At 39.1% G+C, this 23220-nt stretch overlaps 1 protein-coding gene across 5 annotated transcripts in view; it reads left to right on the top strand.

Annotated features, from left to right (window-relative positions):
* The window catches only part of AFG1L (AFG1 like ATPase), a 224103-nt gene that overhangs the window by 36387 nt on the left and 164496 nt on the right, over window positions 1-23220 (top strand). For 4 of the 5 annotated variants that reach the window (XM_082475319.1, XM_082475318.1, XM_082475317.1 and 1 more), the window contains one exon: window positions 16800-17023. In XM_082475319.1, coding sequence (XP_082331445.1) covers window positions 16826-17023 — 198 coding nt within the window. In that variant the 5' untranslated portion in view covers window positions 16800-16825. Of the gene's footprint in view, window positions 1-16799; window positions 17024-23220 lie in introns of those variants that run through there. The other variant, XM_082475320.1, reaches the window with a different exon arrangement.

Raw genomic sequence — 23220 nt, 5'->3', positions numbered from 1 at the left:
TGACTAAATGTATAGGCACTCGATGGCCCAGTCAAGTTGCCAAATAAAATTAACTATCACAACATATGTCAAGATTATTGTTGTCCTCAGTGTGTGAGCAGCATTTCCCCTCATGTTCTTAAGGTGCTTGCAGCAGTCCAGCTATCTTAATTTCACAGGTAAAAGTACAAAGGCAGGAAGGAATGAGTTTCTGTCCTGGTCTCCTTTTGAAGAGTATCAGGAGAAACTTTGGCAGAAGCTGACTTCCTCTTAGGCATCATTGGCTAGGATGGTGATCATGTGCCCAAGCTGCCATGATCCAGAGTCAAAATGGTGGAGTCAGGAGATAAATCTGGAGGGTATGACTCCAGAGCCCATGCTGCTTCCACTATAACATCCTGCCTCCCTGCTGGACCTGTAGGTACAAATGCTGGCTCTGCCACTACCTAGCTATGGGAACATGGACAGGTTACTTACTTAGTCCCTCTGTGCCTCAGTTTCTTCACCTTTAAGGTCGGAATATGTTAGTACCTACATCATAGGGTGGTTGTGAAGATTAAATGAATGAAGGTATGTAAAGTACTTAGAAAAGTACCTGGCACTTAGTGAGTACCCACTAAAGGTTAGCGATTGTTGCTGCTGTTGTTATTAACTATATGATCTTGGTTAGTTTACTTAACCTGCAACTTGCAGTGCTAACTCTCTGGTCCAAATCATAGACATCTCTGAACTGTACTATTGTTAAGAGTTTCCTAACTAGTCTCTCTGCTTCCACTTAAAAAAAAATTTACATATATATGTATTTTATATATATATGTATAATAGTTTTATTGAATTCCATACAATATAAAACTACATACATATATAAAAATATATGTATATTATATATAATATATAATAGCATTATTGAATACCATACTATTCCTCCATTTCTGCTTTCCTTTTGCATTCCTATTATCTTATTTTCTACAAACAGATTAATCTTTTTTTTTTTTTGATTTATTTTTATTTATTTATTGTTGGCTGTGTTGGGTCTCCATTGCTGTGCGTGGGCTTTTCTCTAGTTGCGGCGACTGGGGGCTACTCTTCGTTGCTGCATGCGGGCTTCTCCTTGCGGTGGCCTCTTTTGTTTTGGAACACGAGCTCTAGGCGCGCGGGCTTCAGCAGTTGTGGCACGCGGGCTCCAGAGCGCAGGCTCAGCAGCTGTGGCACAAGGGCTTAGTTGCTCCGCAGCATGTGGGATCTTACCGGACCAGGGCTCAAACCCATGTCCCCTGCATTGGCAGGCGGATTCTTAACCACTGCACCACCAGGGAAGTCCCAGATTAATCTTTTAAAAAACAAATTGTGACACACCCCTGATCAAAACCTTCTACTTGATCTTAATCCTATCAAATTCACACTATTTACCATGGCTTACAAGACACTACATGATCTGGTCCTTCCTCTCCTTTCCAACTTCACCTCCTTGTAACATACTCCACCTTGTTCATTCATTCATTGATTCATTCATTTATTTATTTATTTATTTATTTTTATTATTTTTCACCTTGTTCATTTAAATCAGCCACGTAAACTTTCTTTTCTTTCTTTAAAAATGTGAAGCTTATTTCCATTTTCACTTTAGGGTTTTTGCCAGAGCTCTTCGCTCTGCCTGGGAAGTTCTCCCAGATCTTCCTCAGGGCTGACTCCTTTGGGCATTCAGGTGTCAACTTATGTCACTTCCACAGGAAAGCTTTTCCTCATAATCTATAGGAGTCCTCAATCATTCCCTAGCATGGTGCTTCTCAGTCTTCAGTGTGCATATGAAACACCTATGTATTTTGTTAAAAATGCAAATTTTGATTCAGACCCCTAGGGTAGGGCCTGAGATTCCGTACTTCTGTTGAGCTCCCTGGGGATGCCATGCTGTTGGTCAGAGGTCCTAGGATATCACTCTGTTTTATTTTCACCATCATACTGATTATTATGTGATCTGTTGTTGCTCTTTATTTAATTTTTTGTCTCTCTTCCCCTTGACTGGAGGGAAGGCTCCATAAGGAAAGAAATTTGTTTTTAATTGTTGTTTCACCAGTGACATGAATAGTGCCTGAGCTATATAGTTGGTTCTTAAGAAACCTGAGTGAATGAATCAATGAACAGATTTATCCATGGATTTTTTTTTAAATTATTTTTTTTAACATCTTTATTGGAGTATAATTGCTTCACAATGGTATGTTAGTTTCTGCTGTATAACAAAGTGAATCAGCCATATGCATACATATATCCCCATATCTCCTCCCTCTTACGTCTCCCTCCCACCCTCCCTATCCCACCCCTCTAGGTGGTTACAAAGCACTGCAAGGAGCTGATCTCCCTGTGTTATGCGGCTGCTTCCCACTAGCTATCTGTTTTACATTTGGCAGTATATATAAGTCCATATCCATGGATTTTTAAGTTATTTGTATAATAGGATTATTGTGAGGAGTAAAACAAGTAATTATGTTAAGTTACTTAACCTAGTCCCTGGCACACAGTAGGTGCTCAATAAATGTGAGATGCTATTAATAGAATTTCCTTCTAAAATTGTTTTGACAATTATTTTTAAAACAGTGGTTCTTAATCAGTTTTTGTTCACTTGTTTGAAAATCTGAAGGAATCTGTAGTATATTTAGAGATCTTACCTCAGAAGAAATGCACAAACATACACACATACACACAAACAATTTTCTTTTAATTTCAGAGGGCTCTCAGACCATCCCCCCCATTCCCTGCCAATTGACTTGTCATGGACCCCAAGTCAAGACCTTGTTTAAAAAAAAAAAAAACCTACGTGTATATAACAATTCTTGTTAGGGCTGTTAGTGACAATTTGCCTTTTTCTAATTTCTTTTGTAATTGTTGCTGTTGAGTTGCCTCTTCTTTCTGTGTTATAGGTTACCATGTGCCATTAAGAAGAGCATAAATGTGGTTTATTATATTACTTATTATTATTATTTTTAATATTTATTTATTTATTTGGCTGCGCCGGGTCTTAGCTGTGGCACACAGGATCTTCGTTGCAGCGTGTGGGATCTTTTAGTTGTGGCATGCAGGATCTAGTTCCCTGAACAGGGATCGAACCTGGGCCCCCTGCATTGGGAGCAAGGAGTCTTAACTACTGGACCACCAGAGAAGTCCCTATTATATTACTTATTAATGCCATGAGATTGTTTAAGTGGAACATATTAGCATAGACTGTAAGACTGGAGAACTTCAGAAGAATTTTTTTGTTCTAAACCTCTGTCTTCAGATGAAAACTTAAATATTGGGGGAAATCGCTTCTTCCCCTGCCGATAGCACCCCCACAAACAGACAAACGTGGCGTATATCCCTGAAACTTGCCAAACTAACTGTAAGAAGCGTGCCAAGCATTAAACCCACAGAGTGACACAGGACAAGAAGGGCAAGGACTCTCTGAATGCCCAGGGAAAGCGGTCTTATGACAGGAAGCAGACTAAGCTGCTTTTCTGGAAAAAAGGCTAAAACTACAAGTGGAGATTGTGCTGAGGCTTGAATGCATTGAGCCTAGAAAGTGCTGCAGAGTTAGAGAGTACTGACTGTTAAGACCAGCAAGCATTTTGAACTGGGAGGAGATAAGAGAAAGGGCTAAGTACTCCAGTTCTAAACTTCATCTTTTTATTGTGAAGACAATAAAATCTGGAGGTTATGTTCACTTCAAAAAAAAGTTGGAGCAGGGGAAATTGAAGTAATAACAAATACACTCAAAGCCTGGGGAAACTCATTTATTTTCCTTGGGGAGAAAAATTGAAGTATTTGTTAAAATACTATCTAGAAAGTTATAATAGATTATTCAGATGCTAAGACATCATGATATTGACTAAATCTTATAACAAGTGGGCTATGGAGTATAGTGGGATCTTCCTTAAACTTTGTTTAGGAAAAAGTAGTGAAATACGGTACAAAATTGAAGTACTAGAACAGCTCAGACTTTTTGTGACTCTAAAATCTTCCATTTATGTTTGTAGATTAGTTTGTGGATCTTCAGAATGGCATTTTCCCACTGTCCATTTGGAGTACAATAAGACAAATTAATACAAATCAAAATAATATGGCAGCAGCATCACATAATTTGTGTACACTGATGCAGTAACAGATTTAATTTAGTGCAGCTTTTGAGAAGTCTTTTGTGATTCAATTTATACAGCTGCTGTCCAGGCCTAAGCTGGCCAATCTCTCAGCCTTGAGTGTCTTGCCTGACTGATTCTCTCTTTCCTTTTCTTTTTAAAAAGACTGATTTTTTTTTTTTTTTTAAAGACTGATATTTTTTAGAGCAGTTTAGGTTCACAGCAAAATTCAGAGGAAGGTACAGAGATTTCCCATATACCTCCTGCCCCCCACATGTCCCCTGTTATCAATACTCCCCAATTATCAACATCCCATACCAGAGAGGTACATTTGTTACAGTCGATGAACCTACATTGACACAGCATCATCATCCAAAGTCCATAGTTTACAATGGGGTTCACTCTTGGTGTAGTACATTCTACGAATATGGACAAATGTACAATGACACATATGCACATTAGTGTATATTTTAGGGTATTTTCACTATCCTAAAAATCCTCTGTGCTCTGCCTATTCACACCTTCTTCCTACCTACCCCCTCCCTTTGTTTACTACTGATCTTTTTACTGTCAATAGTTTTGCCTTTTCCAGAATGTCATATAATTAGAATATAGGACCTTACAGTATGTAGCTTTTTCAAATTGGTCTTTCACTTAGTTATGTGCGTTTAAGTTTTTTCCATGTGTTTTCAAGGTTTGATAGACTCATTTCTTTTTAGTGCTGAATAATATTCCATTGTCTGGATGTACCGGTTTATTTATCCATTCTCCTACTGAAGGACATCTTTGTTGCTTCCAAGTTTTGACAATTATGAATAAAACTGCTATAAATATGTGTGTGCAGGTTTTTTTGTGGACATAAATTTCCAGCTTCTTTGGGTAAATACCAAGGATAATGATTGTTGGATTGTATGGTAAGAGTATGTTTAGTTTTGTAAGAAACCGCCAAACTGTCTTCTAAAGTGGCTGTACCATTTTGCATTCTCACCAGGAAAGAGAGGTCCTATTGTTCCACATACTGGGCAGCATTTGTCAGTGTTTGGGATTTTGGCCATTCTAATAGGTGTGTAGTGGTATCTCATTTTTTTTGGCCATGTCACATAGCTTGCATTCCCTGACCAGGGATTGAACCTGGGCCCTGCAGTGAAAGTGCCAAGTCCTAACTGCTGACCACCAGGGAATTCCTTCTCATAGTTCTTTTAATTTGCATTTCCCTGATGACATATGATGTGGAGATCTTTTCATATGCTTCTTTGTCATCTGTATATCTTCTTTGGTGTGGTTTCTGTTAAAGTCTTTGGCCCAGTTGTTTTTTTTTAAATTTATTTTATTTTACTTTAGTTTTATTTTTGGCTGCGTTGGGTCTTCATTGCTGCGTGTGGGCTTTGTTTAGTTGCAGCAAGCAGGGGCTACTCTTCGTTGCAGTGCGCGGGCTTCTCATTGCAGTGGCTTCTCTTGTTGCGGAGCATGGGCTCTAGGCGCGTGGGCTTCAGTAGTTGCGGCATGTGGGCTCAGTAGTTGCGGCTCGCAGGCTCTAGAGCACAAGTTCAGTAGTTGTGGCGCACGGGCTTAGTTGCTCCGTGGCATGTGGGATCTTCCCAGAGCAGGGCTCGAACCTGTGTCCCCTGCATTGGCAGGCGGATTCTTAACCACTGTGCCACCAGGGAAGTCCCGTTTGGCCCAGTTTTTAATCAGATTGTTTTCTTGCTGTGAGTTTTTAGAGTTCTTTGTATATTTTGGATAATAGTCCTTTATGAGATGGGTCTTTTGCAAATATCTTCTCCCAGTCTGTGGTTTGTCTTTTGAGATCATGGCATTGTCTTTTGCAGAACTGAAGTTTTTAATTTAATGAAGTCTAGCTTTCAATGATTTCTTTCATGGATTGTGCCTTTGGTGTTGTATCTAAAAAGTCAAAGCTATACCCAAGCTCATCTAGGTTTCTCCTACGTCTCCTGTATTTCTCCCATGTTATCTTCTAGGAGTTTTATAGTTTTTTCTTTTACATTTAGATCTATGATGCATTTTGAGTTAATTTTTGTGTAGGGTTTAAGGTCTGTGTCTAGATTCATTTTTTTTTGCATGTGGATGTCCAGTTGTCCCAGCATCATTTGTTGAAAAGACTTATCTTTTGCTCCATTGTATTGCCCTTGCTCCTTTGTCAAAGATCAATTGGCTATATTTATGTGGGCCTATTTCTGGACTCTGTTATGTTCCATTGATCTATTTGTCTATTCTTTTGGCAATACCACACTGTCAGGATTATTGTAGCTTTATAGTAGGTCTTAAAGTTGGGTAGTGTCAGTCCTCCAATTTTGTTTTTCTCCTTCAGTATTGTGTTGGTTATTCTGAGTCTTTTGCTTCTTCATTTAAACTTGAGAATTATTTTGTCAGTATCCACAAAATAACTTGCTAGGATTTTAATTGGGATTCCGTTGAATCTATAGATCAAGTTGGGAAGAACTGACATTTTGACAATATTGAGTCTTCCTATACATGAACATGGAATATCTCTCCATTTTTAAGTTCTTTGATTTTGTTCATCAGAGTTTTGTAGTTTTGTTTATATAGATCTTGTACATATTTTGTTAGATTTATACCAAAGTATTTCATTTTTAGGGGGTGCTAACGTAAATGGTATTGTGTTTTTTAAAAAAATATATTTATTGATTGATTGATTGATTTTGGTTGTGCCAGGTCTTAGTTGCAACATGCAGGATCCTTTGTTGTGGCATGTGGGATCTTTAGTTGTGGCATGGGAGCTCAGAGTTATGGCATGCGGGCTTCTTAGTTGCAGCATGCGGACTTCTTAGTTGCGGCATGCAGACTCTTAGTTGCAGCATGCGGACTTCTTAGTTGTGGCATGTGGACTTCTTAGTTGTGGCATGTGCACTCTTAGTTGCAGCATGCATGCAGGATCTAGTTCCCCTACGAGGGATCGAACCTGGGCTTCCTGTATTGGGAGCACGGAGTCTTACCCACTGGACCATCAGGGAAGTCCTTGTATTGTGTTTTTTTTTTTTTTTTTCTGGTATTGTGTTTTAAATTTCACATTCCACTTGTTCATTGCAGGCATATATGAAAGCAGTTGACTTTTGTATATTAACCTTGTATCCTTACTATAATTACTTGTTAGTCCCAGGAGTTATTTTAGTGATTCTTTTGTATTTTCTGTATAGATGACCATGTCATTTGGGAACAGACCATTTTATATCTTCCTTCTCAATCTGTATACCTTTTATTTCCTTTTCTTCTCTTATGGATTTATCTAGTACTATGTTGATAAGGAGTGAGGAGAGGGGACATCCTTGCCTTGTTCTTGATCTTAGTGGGAAACATCTAGTTTCTTACCATTAAGTATGATGTTCACTGTTGGTTTTTTGTAGGTATTCTTTATCAAGATGAGGAAGTTCCCTCTATTCCTAGTTTACTGAGAGTTTTTATCATGAATGTGTATAAGTTTTTGTCAGATGCTTTTTCTGCATTTATTGATCTGATCATGTGATTTTTCTTCTTTAGTCTGTTGATGCGATGGATTACATTAATTCATTTTAAAATGTTGAACCAGGGACTTCCCTGGTGGTCCAGTGGTTAAGACTCCATGATTCCACTGTAGAGGGCATGGATTCGATCCCTGGTCAGGGAGCTAAGATCCTGGATGCCATGCGGCACAGCCAAAAAAAAAAGAAAGAAAAAAGGTTGAACCAGCCTTGCATTCCTGGGATAATTCTCACTTGTTTATAGTGTGTAATTCTTTTTATACATTGTTGGATTTGATTTGGTAGTATTTTGTTAGGGATTTTTGCGTCTACGTTCACTAGAGATATTGGTGTAGTTTTCTTTTCTTGTAACGTCTTTGTCTTATTTTGGTATTAGGGAAATGCTGGCCTCATAGAATGAGTTAGGAAGTATTCCTTCTGCTTCTAATCCTCTGAAAGAGATTGTAGAGAATTAGTATAATTCTTTAAATGTTTGGTAGAATTCATCAGTGAACCCATCTGTGCCTGATGCTTTCTATTTTGGAAGACTATTAATTATTGATTCAGTTTCTTTAATAGATGCAGACCTATTTAGATTGTCTGTTTCTTCTTGTGTGAATTTTGACTGATTGTGTCTTTCAAGGAATTTGTCCATTTCACCTAGGTTCTCAAATTTATGGGTTGAGTCGTTCATAGTATTCCTTTGTTATCCTTTTAATGTCCATGGGATCTATAGTGATATCCCTCTTTCATTTCTGATATTAGCAATTTGTGTCTTCTCTCCTTTTTCCTTGTTAGCCTGGCCAGAGGCTTATCAATTTTATTGATCTTTTCAAAGAGCCAGTGTTTGGTTTCATTGATTTTCTCTGTTGTTTTCAGTTCCACTGATTTCTGCTCTTATTTCTTTTCTTCTGCTTACTTTGGATTTAATTTTCTTTTTCTAGTTTCTTAAGGTGGAAACTTAGATGATTGATTTTAGATCTTTCTTCTTTCTAATATATGCATTCATTGCTATACATTTGCCTTTAATCACTGCTTTTGCTGCATCCCACAAATTTTGATAAATTGTGCTTCCATTTTCATTTAACTCAAAGAATTTTTACATTTATCTTGAGGTTTCTTCATTGACCCATATGTTATTTAGAAGTGTGTTGTTTAGTCTCTGCATATTTTATTTTATTTTTAAATTCAAAAAATTTTTTTTTTTTGGCTGCGTTGGGTCTTCATTGCCGCGCATAGGCTTTCTCTAGTTGCGGCGAGCAGGGACTACTCTTCGTTGAGGTGTGCGGGCTTCTCATTGCGGTGGCTTCTCTTGTTGCGGAGCATGGTCTCTAAGGCGTGCTGGCTTCAGTAGTTGTGGCTTGCGGGTTCTAGAGCGCAGGCTCAGTAGTTGTGGCACACAGGCTTAGTTGCTCTGTGGCACGTGGGATCTTCCTGGACCAGGGATCGAACCTGTGTCCCCTGCATTGGCAGGCGGATTCTTAACCACTGTGCCACCAGGGAAGTCCCATAGTCTCTGCATCTTTTAGAATTTTCCATTTATCTTTCTGTTATTGATTTCTAGTTTAATTCCATTGTGGTCTGATGGCAGACATTGTATGATTTCTGTTCTTTTAACTTTGGTAAGGTGTGTTCTGTGACCCAGAATGTGATCTATCTTGGTGAATGTTCTGTGTGAGCTTGAGAATAATGTGTATTGTGCTGTTGTTGGATGAATTATTCTATAGATGTCAAGTTTAGCCAGTTGATTGATGGTGTTGTTGAGTTCAACTAAGTCCTTACTGATTTTCTGCCTACTGGATCTGTCCATTTCTGCTAGAGGGGTACTGAAGTCTCCAACTATGATAGTGGATTCATCTATTTTTCCTTATAGTTCTATCAGTTTTTACCTCATATAGTTTAACTTGATGGTCTGTTGTTAGGTGCATATACATTAACGATTGTTATGTCTTCTTGGGGAATCAACTCTTTTATCTTTATGTAACATCCTTCTGTATCTCTGATAACTTTCTTTGCTTTGAAGTCTGGTCTGTCTGAAATTAATATAGCTACTCTTGCTTTCTTTTGATTAGTGTTAGCATGGTGTATTTTTTTCCATCTGTTTTTTAAAAATATCTTTATTGGATTATAATTGCTTTACAATGTTGTGTTAGTTTCTGCTGTATCCATCCATTTACTTTTCATATGTATGTGTCTTTGAATTTAAAGTGAGTTTATTTTAGTCAACATGTAATTGAGTCTTGGGTTTTGAGCCACTCTGACAATCTTTTAATTGGTTCATTTACACCAATCACTTTCTTTTCAATCTTGGGGGCAGCAGTTTGTCCTGTGTCCTTCCTTCTCTTATGGATCTGAGAAGGTACGTTGATTTTTCAGCTTTTTACTTGTTGTTGGGATAGAATGGCAACTTATATGCTTCTTATATGCAGTACTAGATAACCCATGATTCTCTTTTTATGTCTGATGATTGCCTGAAGTGATGCCTCATCTTCAGTGTAACTTGGTTTTCTTTTTTGAGAAATGTGAATGAAGTATAAACTACTCAATAAAGATGTTGGGTTAGTAAAAATAAAAGTGGAAGCAAAAGACTTTAAGCCTCTCCAAAGCCAGATCCCAATAGAAACAATGTACTTTGCCCACAGTCCTGATGGTTCCTATGAATAACTTTAAAAATTAGACATTTTATAATTGTAAACAGGAATATGAAGACTGAGGAATAGCTACTGGATTTGGTAACAATAGGAGTTGGGTGGGGACTTCCCTGGTAGTCCAGAGGTTAAGAATCTGCCTTCCAATGCAGGGGACGCGGGTTCTATCCCTGGTCGAGGAACTAGGATCCCCCATGCCACAGGGCAACTAAGCCCGCGCGCCACAGTTAGCCGGTGCACCGCAACTACAGAGCCCACGTGCTGCAACTGCTGATCCCATGTGCTCTGGAGCCCATGCACTACAACTAGGGAGCCCGTGGGCTCTGGAGCTCACGTGCCACAACTAGAGAGAAGCCCACATGCCGCAACGAAAGATCCTGCATGCCTCAATGAAGATCCTGCGGGCTGCAGTTAAGACCCGACGCAGCCAAAAATAAATAAATAAATAAATAAATAAATAAATAATAAATATTTTTTTAAAAAAGGCATTGGGTGAACTTGGCAGAAGCCATCTCAGTAAAAACTTGATTATAGTGGGTTGAGAAATGAGCAGGATGTGAGGGGATGGCCAGAAAAAGTAAAGGCAACTCTTTCAAGTGGTTTGGCTATGAAGGGAAGGAGGGAGAGCAGGTGTCAAGTCAAGGAGGTTGTTTGTTGTTGTTGTTATTATTTTAAGAGGAGAGGGTTGAGCTGATATGAAAAAAACTAGTAGAGAGGGGAAGGGAGATGATATAGTACAGAGGTGATTAATGAAGAGAATGACATCTCTGAAAATGTAAGAAGGGAGGGGATTCAAGAAATGTTTAATAAGCACCAATCATGTCAGGCACTGTTGCCCTCAAAGAGCATATGTTCTGGGCTTCCCTGGTGGCACAGTGGTTGAGAGTCTGCCTGCAGATGCAGGGGACACGGGTTCGAGCCCTGGTCTGGGAGGATTCCACATGCCGCGGAGCAACTGGGCCCGTGAGCCACAATTGCTGAGCCTGCGCGTCTGGAGCCTGTGCTCGGCAGCAAGGGAGGTCACGATAGTGAGAGGCCCGCGCACCGTGATGAAGAGTGGCCCCCGCTCGCCGCAACTAGGGAAAGCCCTCTCACGGAAACGAAGACCCAACACAGCCATAAATAAATAAATAAATAAAATTAAAAAAAAAAAAAAAAAAAAAAGAGCATATGTTCTGATGGGGACAGAAAACAAAAAGGTAAATAAGTATCATATAAGGCATTTAGTATAACTAAATCTAGTGGTTCTTTAGATGTGAATAATAAAAATATATGTGTATAAAATACCAGAGAATATCATGCATAGAAAAATCCTTTTTTCTTACTATTTCATACTTTTACTAAATTAGTTATTACTTCATGAAACTTGTTTTTCAGTTATGTATATTTGTGTGTATATTGGGTCATGATTTTTTTTCCAAAAAATTAATCCACTGATTAGAGGATGAGTGAAGGCATTAATAGCCCTTGATGGAATGAGAAATAGCTCTTAAGCTGTAACTGCAGAAAGAAAAGAGAATGGGGTAGATACAGGTGAGTTTGGAAATCTGATGGTAGGGAGCTGAGGGTGAGTTGAGATTTGTGGAGGAGAAATTAGGCTGGCAGAGGGTTGGAGGAGGAGGCTATCCAGTTGGGACAATGTGTGAACAAAGGCATGGTTATGAAATGAAAGAATGGAAAATGTTTGAGATATGGTGAGCAATCCAGTTTGACTAGAAGGCAACCCACATTATTGAATCTACCTTTGCATTTTCCATTCTACCCCGCTTCCTAACATTTCTGCTGTTGCCATCCTAATTTGGGCCTGTATTATTCCCACTTAGAATAGTTTCATAACCAGTTTCTCTGTACCCAAATTCATTTTACTTGCTATTTCCAGTTGATCTTGATACATTACTGCTGCAATTTTTTTGTTCTTCCATCCGCACTTAAAACAAGTCAACTTTGATATTCCCTATTACCCATTACATGTGGTGGTACTCAGTCATTTCTTGTATTGAAAACATAGATGCATTTTGGAGAGTAGAGGGGGAGTAGTCTGAAAATGCAGGCTGTGCCCCTATTATGGATTCCTTGAACCTCAGAATGAGGACACTATCTATGTTGGGAATCCCCAAGACTACCCCCAGGTTTGGTGATTTACTAGGGAGACTCAGAGGACTCAGCATATGGTTATACTCACAGCTACGATTTATTATAGCGAAAGGATACAGAGCACAAGTAGCAAAGGGAAAATGCGTGTGGGACAACGTTCAGAGAAGATTAGGCACAAGCTTACAAGCGTCTTCTCCCAGGAGAGTCAAACAGAACATGCTTAATTCTTCCAGCAACTTACTGTGACAACAGGTGTGAAATGTTGTCTATTAGGGAAGCTCATTATAGGCTCAATGCCTAGAGTTGAGCGGTGGTTACTTAGGCACCCTCTGCCTAGCATGTGCCAAAATTACAGACTTATAGAAGGAAACGAGGTGTTCAGCATAAATCACATTGTTTGTATACGATACAAACATTTAGGCACAGTGAGTCACTCTTACCATTTCTGGGAATGATGGGAACCCAAGTTCCCAGTCAAGGGCCCATTTTTGCAAGCAGGCATTGCTAAGGACCGTAGTCTCAGGCCTGCTGTGTTAACTCTTTTCTGCACACTATTCTTACTTAATGTGATTCTATAAGGTGGGGAAGTGGCCTTAGGGGCTGCTTTGGAAATGGGCTGGTATGGGCGTGGGAATGAGGGAGATGTGAAGAGGTCAGGACTTTGTTACTCCCTCTTCTTTTCTCTTAAATAAATCTGGGATCCGATGGAAAGTTTTGTATAGAAAAAGGTGCTGCTGTTAAAATTGCATTTGAAAACCACTCCTTTAGGGACTTCCTTGGTGGCCCAGTGGCTAAGACTCTGTGCTCCCAGTGCAGGGGGTCCGGGTTCGATCCCTGGTCAGGGAACTAGATCCCACATGCCGCAACTAAGAGTTCACATGCCGCAACTAAAGATCCTGCGTGCTGCAACTAAGACCTGGCACAGCCAAAGAAAAAAACTGTTTCCCTTAAAAAAAAAAAAAGAAAACCACGCCTTTAAACAATGAGATGAATTTTAAGCAAAATATTGATAAAATCACATTGAGATTTTAGCAAGATCATCCCTGTAGTTGATGGAAGATATTTTTAGAGATTGTGGTGTGGTCGTGGTAAATGTGAGGCAGGAGGCGATCAGAAGCAGGGAGGCCAAGCCAGAGACAATAAGAGGCCCAGCTGGAGTGGTTGTGTGAAGATGGGAGGAGGGAATGGATTAGAGAGTATTTAGGATGTAAAATTGAATAGCACTGATGATTGATTGGCTGAGGACCTGGTTGAGGGCTGGGGAAAGGGTTTATGGGATGGAGGAGAAGGAAATTAGTATTATCTTAGGTTTCTTACTTGGTTGATTCCAGGGAGTGGAAAAGAGCATTTTCCCTGGTTGTGAGATTCTCAAATCCTCCAACACTAATGGGTATCTGTCAATTCAGTTCTGGCACGATCTACCTGGAGGTAGGATCGGATCCCCCAAGTTAAAGGGCCAATCCCACAAAAGTGGCCCCACCTCAGAGGCCGGCTGCAAATGGGCTGCCCAAGCTACCCACACTTCCGCATGTCTGACTACAAATTTAGGGGGTTGATACTTAGCTAAATTTGATAATTTACTAGTAATGGTCATAGAACTCAGAAAAAACACTTTACTTATGTTTATCAGTTTATTATAAAGGGTACATAGAACTCAGGAACAGACAAATGGAAGAGATGCACAGGGCAAGGGATGGGAGCAGGGATGTGGAGCTTCCGTGCCCTCTCTGGGTATGTCACCTTCCTGGCACCTTGATGTTTTCACCATCCTGGAAGCTCTCCATATCTTATTGTTCAAGAGTGTTTATAGAAGCATGTAAACATATAATTTTTAAAAATTACTTAAATAATTAATTAATTTTTGGCTGAGTTGGCTCTTTGTTGCTGCGCGCAGGCTTTCTCTAGTTGCGGCGAGCGGGGGCTACTCTTTGTTGCGGTGCACGGGCTTCTCACTGCGGTGGCTTCTCTTGTTGCGGAACATGAGCTCTAGGCGTGAGGGCTTCACTAGTTGTGGCACGCATGCTCAGTAGTTGTGGCTCGTGGGTTCTAGAGCACAGGCTCAGTAGTTGTGGCGCATGGGCTTAGTTGCTCCGCAGCGTGTGACATCTTCCCGGACCAGGGCTCAAACCCGTGTCCCCTTCATTGGCAGGCAGATTCTTAACCACTGTAACACCAGGGAAGCCCTATAATTTTTAAAAGCTAACTTGTAAAACCACATCTATAGCCCAATGTTTCCCTTTTTCCTGTGAAACCTTTATTGAAGTACAATTTGTATACAAATAACATTCATTGATTTTAGGTGAACAATTCAATGAGTTATGACAAATGTATACAGTCATGTAACCACCATCATAATCATGATATAGAATATCTCCATCACCCCTAAAATTTGCTCCTACCCCTTTGCTACCAATCCCATAACCTTATTCCTGGGTTCTAGAAACCACTGATTTGCTTTCTTTCACTAGAAAAGTTTTGCTTTTTCTAGAACTTCGTATACTGTAATCATATAAAATTGAATTTTGCTTCTGGCTTTTTTCAATTAGCGTAATACTTTTAAGATTCATCTACATTGTTATATTTATCAGTAGTTTAATCTTTTTTACTTCTGAGTAATATTCCATTGTGTGGATATACCATCGTTAACCCATTCATCAACTGATGGACATTTGGGTTCATTCCAGCTGTTAAATATTATAAGTAAAGCTGCTGCTTTGAGTATTCAAATACAAAAAAAAAAAAGGTGTTTATAGAATTTAATCTCCAGCCTCCCCTGCCCTCCCAGGTTGGTGGGTGGGGCTGAAAGTTCCAACTTTCTAAACACTTGGTCTTTCTGGGGACCAGCCATGTCCTGAGGTTATCTTGGGGCCCTACGCTGAGTTCATTAGCATATGTGGGATGGAAAGAGGCTCATTATGATAAACAGAAAACACTCTATCACTTAGGAAATTCCAAGAGTTTTATGAGCTCTGTACTAGGGACTGTGGACCAAGGGCAAATATGTTTCTTATACCAGTCTGGTAAACATCTCAAATTGCTGGAAACCTTTATGGAACTCTCAACCTATGCCTCCAGCTTCAACATGAACCCAAGCCTTGTTCTTGGTCCTATGAGGCCTAGGGTTCCAGGAGACCCTTAGTCCAGTTCTCTTTTGCAGGCTGTAAGCCCCCTGTATTAGTTAGGGTACAATTTAGGCCTCCGTAACAAAGAGACCCTAAAATACACTGCTTGAAAAGCAAGATAGACATTTATTTTACATAAAAATCCAGGCAGGTGGTCCAGAGCTGGTTTGGCAGCTCAGCATTGTTAGGGAACTTTGCTCTGCTTTGCTCAGCATTCTGTGCGCCTCTCCTTGCCAGGTTGGCTCTTCCAGCTGCAGTCATGGCACTTTCTTTCCAGTCAGAGGGAGGGAAGGGAAGGGGAGGAGTGGGATTCGCCCTTTCCCTTTAAGTGCTCCAGAGCGGAGCTGCACACATTTCAGCTTACATCCCATTGTTCACATGACCATCCTGGCTGCCAGAGAGGCCAGGATATGGAATATTTCACTAGGCAGCCTTGTACCCAGCTAAAACCTTTATTCAGAAAGGGAGAACAGTTATTAGAGGATAGCTCTGCCCTATCCCCAACAGTCATGGTATATTTAAGGATTTTTTTTTTTGCCTTTTTTAGAAAATGATGGAAATAATGTTGTGACTGTTAATTTTTTTCCTAAATTAAGTATTTTCCATATTATTGAAACAAAGGAAACATGGTATTCAATGAAACAAGAGAAACAATGGCAGAATACCCTTGTAAAATCTTTGTCTAAAAATGTGCCAGTTTGCTGCTCACTAAACCTGCCCTGGATAAGGAATGGAGTTATAACTGGACCTTACCACAGGCAATCAGTTTTCTTCCCCAAGAAGCTAAAAAAAGGATTAACACACCTCCCTGCTTTGAGACAGACACTCTGTTGTGTCTCAACTCTTTGTGTTCAACCTGAAGGTGATGGAAAAGGGAAGGAGTCTGGCAAGCAGTGGGCTGAATTCAATGTGGTAACATCTGAATGCTGTGTTGTTTTAGACAGCGAATAAAGAGGCAGTAGAAAACCCTTTGTGACTAGTGTCTAAGTCTCTGTCTTTGTACTGAAGAACCAGATTTAGGCCTAATGTAAAGAAAGGTACCACCCCTGCTGTGAGGAAGGATGTGATGAACCCAGGTGGCTCATTCATTGGAGTGGAGGCAAAGCAGACATTCCATTTTTCCTGGAAGAGGGGTTGTAGTGATAGCTTATGAGTTTGGGGTTTATTAAACTGAGACATTTATAAATATATTTATGTTACAAAATGTGTTTTATATTATTATTTTCATCAAAGTGATATTTACAACAACTGCTCAAATATATATAATTATAACTGGTTAAAAGTTTTAATGTGGCCATTAAGAAATAATGTAGAGCACTATGAAATATCTTCATTTCAGAAAGTCTAAAATTATATATATATTTTTGTTTATAGCCTATACAGTTCAGACAGCCAAGAGTATGTCTCCAACTGCTGCTACAGAGGTTTATTCAAAAGCTTTAGCTGTTTGCCATGGACCACTGGACCACTATGACTTTCTGATCAAAGCTCGTGAGCTAAAGGACGATGAACATCAAAGAAGAGTCATACAGTGTTTGCAGGAATTACATGAGGACCTTAAAGGATACAGTATAGAGGCAGAAGGCCTTTTTTCTAAGGTAAGGTTTGTGTGACATTAAAGATTGAACAGTTAAAAATGTAAGCATTTTAAAAATGGATTAAATGCAGTTGGGTACAATGATGAAAGAGCTTGAAAATTTCCTACCAGTTCCTTTAAACAAGCTCTGTTGGATCCCCATTTCTGACCTCTTGATGTTCCATAGCTTTCTTTCACCTTCAGGGGGATTCAAATAGCTTCATATTGAGGTATTTAAAAAAAAAGACCCTAAATACCAGTCAAAGGGAAAACTTGTGTGCATTGCAAAGCTTCTCCCTCCCTCTAGGTTAGGCCTGGCCCAGGATCAGCAGCAGAGAAGAGGGAGTGGCTTCTTCTTCTCTCTCTTCTTCTCCTCTCTCTGCTCGCTTGGCTTCTCTAGGGTCAGAATGAGGGGGATAGAAGATTAGAGTGAAACAGCAGAGTCTTAAGTGACCAGTTAAGGGCCTTTTGTGTGGTAGATGCTGACATGCTAGCTTTCTGTGGGGGGCACTGGGTGGATTCTTCAGGACTCCCATGAGGACGTCCCTGCTGCTCCACTCTGTGACTGACCTCTTATGACTCTTAATGGAACACCTCACACCACTACGTGGGGCTGAGATGGCCTTGCCCTTGCACTTAGCCTTCTTAGGGAGGTCCTTTCAGGACAGCGCTAACCAGGTCACCTTTATGGCATCTACTTAGGCCACAGGAAGTATCACATCTCATTTCTCCAACCCCTTCTGCATGGGCAGCTTCAGTCAGTCTCCTGCCCTTGGACTTCTGCAGATATAAGAAGCAAGCACCAGTGTCTGTCTTTGTCCTGTGCACCCCTATACTCCTGGGGACACGTGTCAAGTTCTTCCATGAATTCTTTCACACCCCGCTTTGGTAGCTGTCTGTATTTTTTTCTCACCTAAATGAGTATCCAGCCCATTTTTTCCTTAATGCTAATCTCCTTGGATGTTTCTCTTGGGGACCCCCTGCACTTGGCATGAAGTTCATCTGGGGGAAATGCCACAGAATTCTTTACCCAGCTAACAACTTTCTGCTTTGATTACTTTGGTTTTAGGGCTGTTTTTTGACTTTTTTCTTTTCTCTTTTTAAGTAATTCCTGCATGGATACAATTAGTGCCTCTCTTTAGTGTGTAGGGGGACCTGTCTCCCCTTGTCCTCAGCTTTGAGTTTTTGGTGAAATTCTGAGACACCAGGAAAACTCCCATTCCTTATCCTGCTGTAGAAGCCATTGTCATCAGTGGCGTCATCCTCAAATCATGAGGGGCATTAATCGTTATAAGAGTTAGAGTATTGTTCAAACTAAGAAACTGCTTTTCCTTTAACTGACTGACCAAACCTCCTCCCCCCACCCCCTACACAAATATTCTTTTATTATAAGATCTTTATAAGAAAGGTATTGTATAACAATATGTTAGTAGTACTTTATTTAAAAACCCTACTGAAAGTAATTTTACTTTTTAAAAAGCACTTCAGAGTGTAATGAAATAGTTTTATTTTTATATAAGGAAAAGGCTGCCATTGTGTTAACATCTTTTGGTTAAAAGGAATAGAGAATTATTTAGGTTTCAGAGAGAAATGGAGATGTAGAATAAGATTACATAAGAAAATAGCAATGAAGGGCATCTCCATCACTCAGCCAGGCCTCACAGAGCCTGTGCCAGCTTTCAGCAGTGTCAGCGGCTCTGAAAGCTTTGATGACTTGTAGTAGGAGGTACCCATTGATTCTCCAGAACCCTGCCATTCACATAATCTGCTTACTCTTTGTTCCTTTTCCCCATGCCCTTACCCACTTCTGTTCATTCTACCAGCTTCTCAGTTCTTTTCCTGTATCCGTGGTTTAAATTCCTGAGTAAAAATCTAACAGTCCACCCAAACACTTCATCCCTGTTTGGCCAGAGCTTTCACACCAGTTTTCCAGAGGCTGCTAGTCAGCACAAAGATTGGATCTCTGTATAAGGTGCCATCCAGGGCTCCCGTGAGCAGGGCGGTTTCCCTCAGAAGTGGACTGTGAGTGTGGGAGCCAGAGTGTGTTAGCTAATCCAGAACAGTGGTTATGGGAAATGATGATGACTTATCCCTTTTGATGGCCAACCTTTTCTCTTTTTCCTGTGTTTCCAAAAGTTTATGGGTGAGTCAAGAAGGAAAAAGTTTGGAAAATACAGATTGCTTAGGTACTGCATACCTAATTATAGTTTGCAATACAGGAGGTCTTCCAAATAAAATAACAACTTTGTTACGTGTCATAGCCAGGAAACAAGATGTTTTACTTACCAGATTTTTTTTTGTTATCTGAAAGTTAAATTTCTCTCATGACTGTTGTATCTTATTCCCTTTCTAGCCCTCTCCCTTTTGGAAATACAGTCCTTTTCCTCCTCCCCACTCTGTATCATCCCTAGGGCTCATCTTACAGGGGTTGGTGAACTTCCATTCCTTAATAAAATATTCCTTAAATTAACTTATCTGGTTGCCAATTCAACAACCTGGTTTTTTTCTTTAAAATTATTATTTGGCTCTTCTTAAGGGTATTTTCCCATACTTCCACCTTTGATTTGTAAATTGGCTATGCTGGATTTGCCTAGTAAATAGATAGCTATTTAGCAGTAAGTAAATGCAGTACCTTCTATCTAGAGGTCCTGGTTTTATTGGGTAATTCTTATGTAAGGAGGAAATGTGACAAGTCAGGTAGTTTCAAATGTGTCTAATGAAAGCTTATATTTGTTAAATCCCAATGCATATGTGAATGAATGTTTAGTAAATGGATCGACATCTCTTTATGATAGTATTTGTCCTGTAGTTTCTTAAGCCCACCAAATCATTGTTTTTCAATGTTTTTCAAACATTGAAAAAGACCCAAATATCAAATGTAATTTGAATAAAACATATATAAAAGCTTTAGTTTTGAAGATTCTAAAGGTGCCACAGACCTACTTCTTCTAAAAATAAAGACTGATATGCTGATTATCAGAGAAGGAAACTTTGGACTGTTAGGTTTTCCAGCAGTAGAACTTTGTTAGTATGTAGAGTTCTTGATTTTGGTAAATAGGGTTTATAATTTCATGGACATTTGATTTTTCCCCCAGCTTTATTGAGATATTATTGACAGATAACATATGTAAGTTTAAGGTGTGCAATGTGATGATTTGATACCTGTACACATTGCAAAATGATTACCATAATAAAGTTAGTTAACACCTATATCGCTTCACATAATTACTGTTTCTCTTTGTGGTAAAAACATTTAAGATCTACTCTTTTAACAACTTTCAAGTATATAATATAATACTGTATTGTTAATTATAATCACCATGATTCCCAGAACTTATTCATATTATAGCTGAGAGTTTGTACCCTTTGACCAGTATTTCACCATTTCCCCTACCCCACAGCCCTTGGTAACCACCATCCTATGAATTAGGCTTTTTAAAAATTCTGCGTGTAAATGAGAACATACAGTATTGTCTTTGTCTGACTTATTTCAGTTAGCATATATGGGCATTTGATTTTGTTTTTGATGCAGATGTTTAAATATTCATTTTGGTGGACTTTTTAAAAAAAAATTGTACTCCTAAGAAACTTTCTGTAAGGGTAAGCCATAATGTTAGAATAAAATGCACCTTCTTCACAAAATGCCAGAATTATTAGTCAGTGAGAAAAAATTGGTGGCAGACTATTAGGCTGCTTTCACCTACCTACATAAAAATGTTTTCTCTAGTAAAAATTTGACAAAGTTATGAGCAGATGACTATGCTATATGAGCAACAAACTATGAAGAATAAGCGTTTATGAACACTTTACTTTTGTTATCAAATAAAACTTACAGCCAGGTTAATCTGACACATTTAATGTATGCATAATTGTTATTGCGCTGTGAAGTAATTAGGCATAAATGGTAAGTAAAGTAGTTCATGTAAATCACTATAACTAGAATTACTTTTACACAGCCAAATCAAGCATTTCTAGAGTCATTGAGGGAGAGAATTAAAGAGTGTGGAGCTACTCTGAAAATCTCTGTTTCCATTAATCAGGTGTATACAGGCAGCCAGGTTTTTTCATCTCTGGGGAGGAGAAACCATAGCCAGAGAGACCTGGGAATTGGGAGGAGGAGCGGGGAACAAAATTCTTTTTCCTTTTCTCGTGCTCTTCACAAAATAATTTTGCTTTTCCCTAACGAGAAATTATTATTTCAAACTTCCTTTTACAACCTATGGTCTTTCATTTGGATGCCTCTCCTCACTCTGCCAAGAACAATGCATATAGCAGGTAGAGACGACCTGCGCTGCCTTGAATCCGGCTAATCTAAGGTCTTGGTGCTTTCTGTGATCTGGCTTCTAGCATCTGGAGACCATGAATAGGATACCTGGAATGCTGGGCTGTGGAATTTTCTCTCAGGAGATGCAGGAGGCCTATTGTCTGGGTCCCTTCAGTTATTTATCCAAGACTAGGCAGTTTGCTGGTTTTTCCTCAGTTCCTCCCTTCTCTCCCCCAGCTAAGGAAGTGAGCATTTATACTCTCCGTTCCTCTTCTTAGAATTGGCATTTCCTATAGGTGAAGTAGGTTGAGCAGTGTGATTTAGGTAAAGCCTCCCTGTTTCCTGGTAGTTTATCCTTCAGAACATCATAAGCAACATTGAGTATGAAATAGACATCTATAGCTACAGCTTTATTAAAGACCAGAAATATTTTTAAATGAATATTTTCTTGTATCAAATTTTTATGAAAGCCGAAACAAGATTACGTCCTAACCCAATGACAGCATTATTTGTAAGGAAGTGAGTCAAACTGTATTGTTTTTTGAGAACTAACACATGCCAAAGACTCATTTAAAGTCTGAAATTTCAGAGTTTAATGGGCCTGCTTCAGTCTCCAGAATAATTAACAAATGTATGCAATTACATTTTAAGTTTTGTCATAGTTCTGAAGGTAAAATTATGCCGTCAATGTAGATGAGAATGTCTTTTTTTTTTTTTTGCGTTTTTTCTTCCAGTTTTATTGAGATATATTTGATATATAGCACTGTATAATTAAGGTATAGAGCATACTGATTTGACTTACATGCATCATGAAATGATTACCACATAAGTCCAGTGAATATCTGTCATCTCCTGTAGATACAAAATAAAAGAGAAAGAAAAAAATACTTTTTTCTTGTGATGAGAACTCTTAGGAACTCTTAGAACTCCTAACAACTTTCACATATAACATACATGAGTGCTAATTATATTAATCATGTTGTACATTACATCCCTGTTATTTATCTTATAACTAGAAGTTTGTACTTTTTGACCACCTTCACCCAGTTCTCCCCCCCCCCACCCCCTTGCCAGATGAGAATGTCTTTTATAAATTCCTTAAAATAAATTTAAAGAAAAGGGGTATAGCCCTATTTTATAATGTCCGAGATAAGAATTTTATCTGTCATTGTCTGCCAAAACTGACTACTTTGGTTATGGCAGCAGAATTATGTAGGCCATAAGGAGGCATTAGAGCCATGGAATCTATGCTGAGATTTTGGTCAGGTCTCTAGATCAGGGGTTGGCAAATATTTTCTGTAAAGGACCATGTAGGAAATCTTTTAGGGTTAGGGGGCCATATGATCTCTGTCATAGCTATTCAGTTCTGCCATTGCAGTCAGAGTAGCCATGGATAATACAAAAATAAATGTATTCTGATAAATATTTATTTAGAAAAACAGATGTCAGACTGGATTTAGCCTATAGGCCGTAATTTGCCGACCCCTGCTGTAGATGGATGACTGCTTCCTGACTAGATTTGAGGGCTGGTGGGAGACCATTAATAGTATTCAAGGTTCTGTTGGAACTCTACTTAGTCTAGCTTTCCAATCTGATTTTCCATTACTTCCCTTTATGTATACCTGCCTCTAGTCAAAAGAACTATTCACTAATTTATTATATAGACAAACAGACAAATGGAACAAAGTCGAAAGTCTAGAACATACATGGAGACTTGATATACCATTGAGTTGACACCGAAAATCAGTGGAAAAAAGATGGTCTAGTCAGTAAACAGGGATGAGACAATTGATGATCTTTGTGGAAAGTAAAATAAAATTAGGTACCTACCTCTCTGAACATAAACATAAATTCCATAGAGTCAGTGTTCTAAGTTTAAAGTGAAACTTTAGAACTTCTTGAAGAAAATATAGAGGATTATCTTTGTGAACCTGGGAAAAGGAAGACTCTCTTAT

Source organism: Balaenoptera physalus (genome assembly GCF_965194825.1).
Source record: "Balaenoptera physalus genome assembly, chromosome: 9".
Classification (NCBI taxonomy): domain Eukaryota; kingdom Metazoa; phylum Chordata; class Mammalia; order Artiodactyla; family Balaenopteridae; genus Balaenoptera; species Balaenoptera physalus.
The sequence above is the reverse complement of the archived record's forward strand: the minus strand, read 5'-3'. Positions and strand labels throughout refer to the sequence as shown.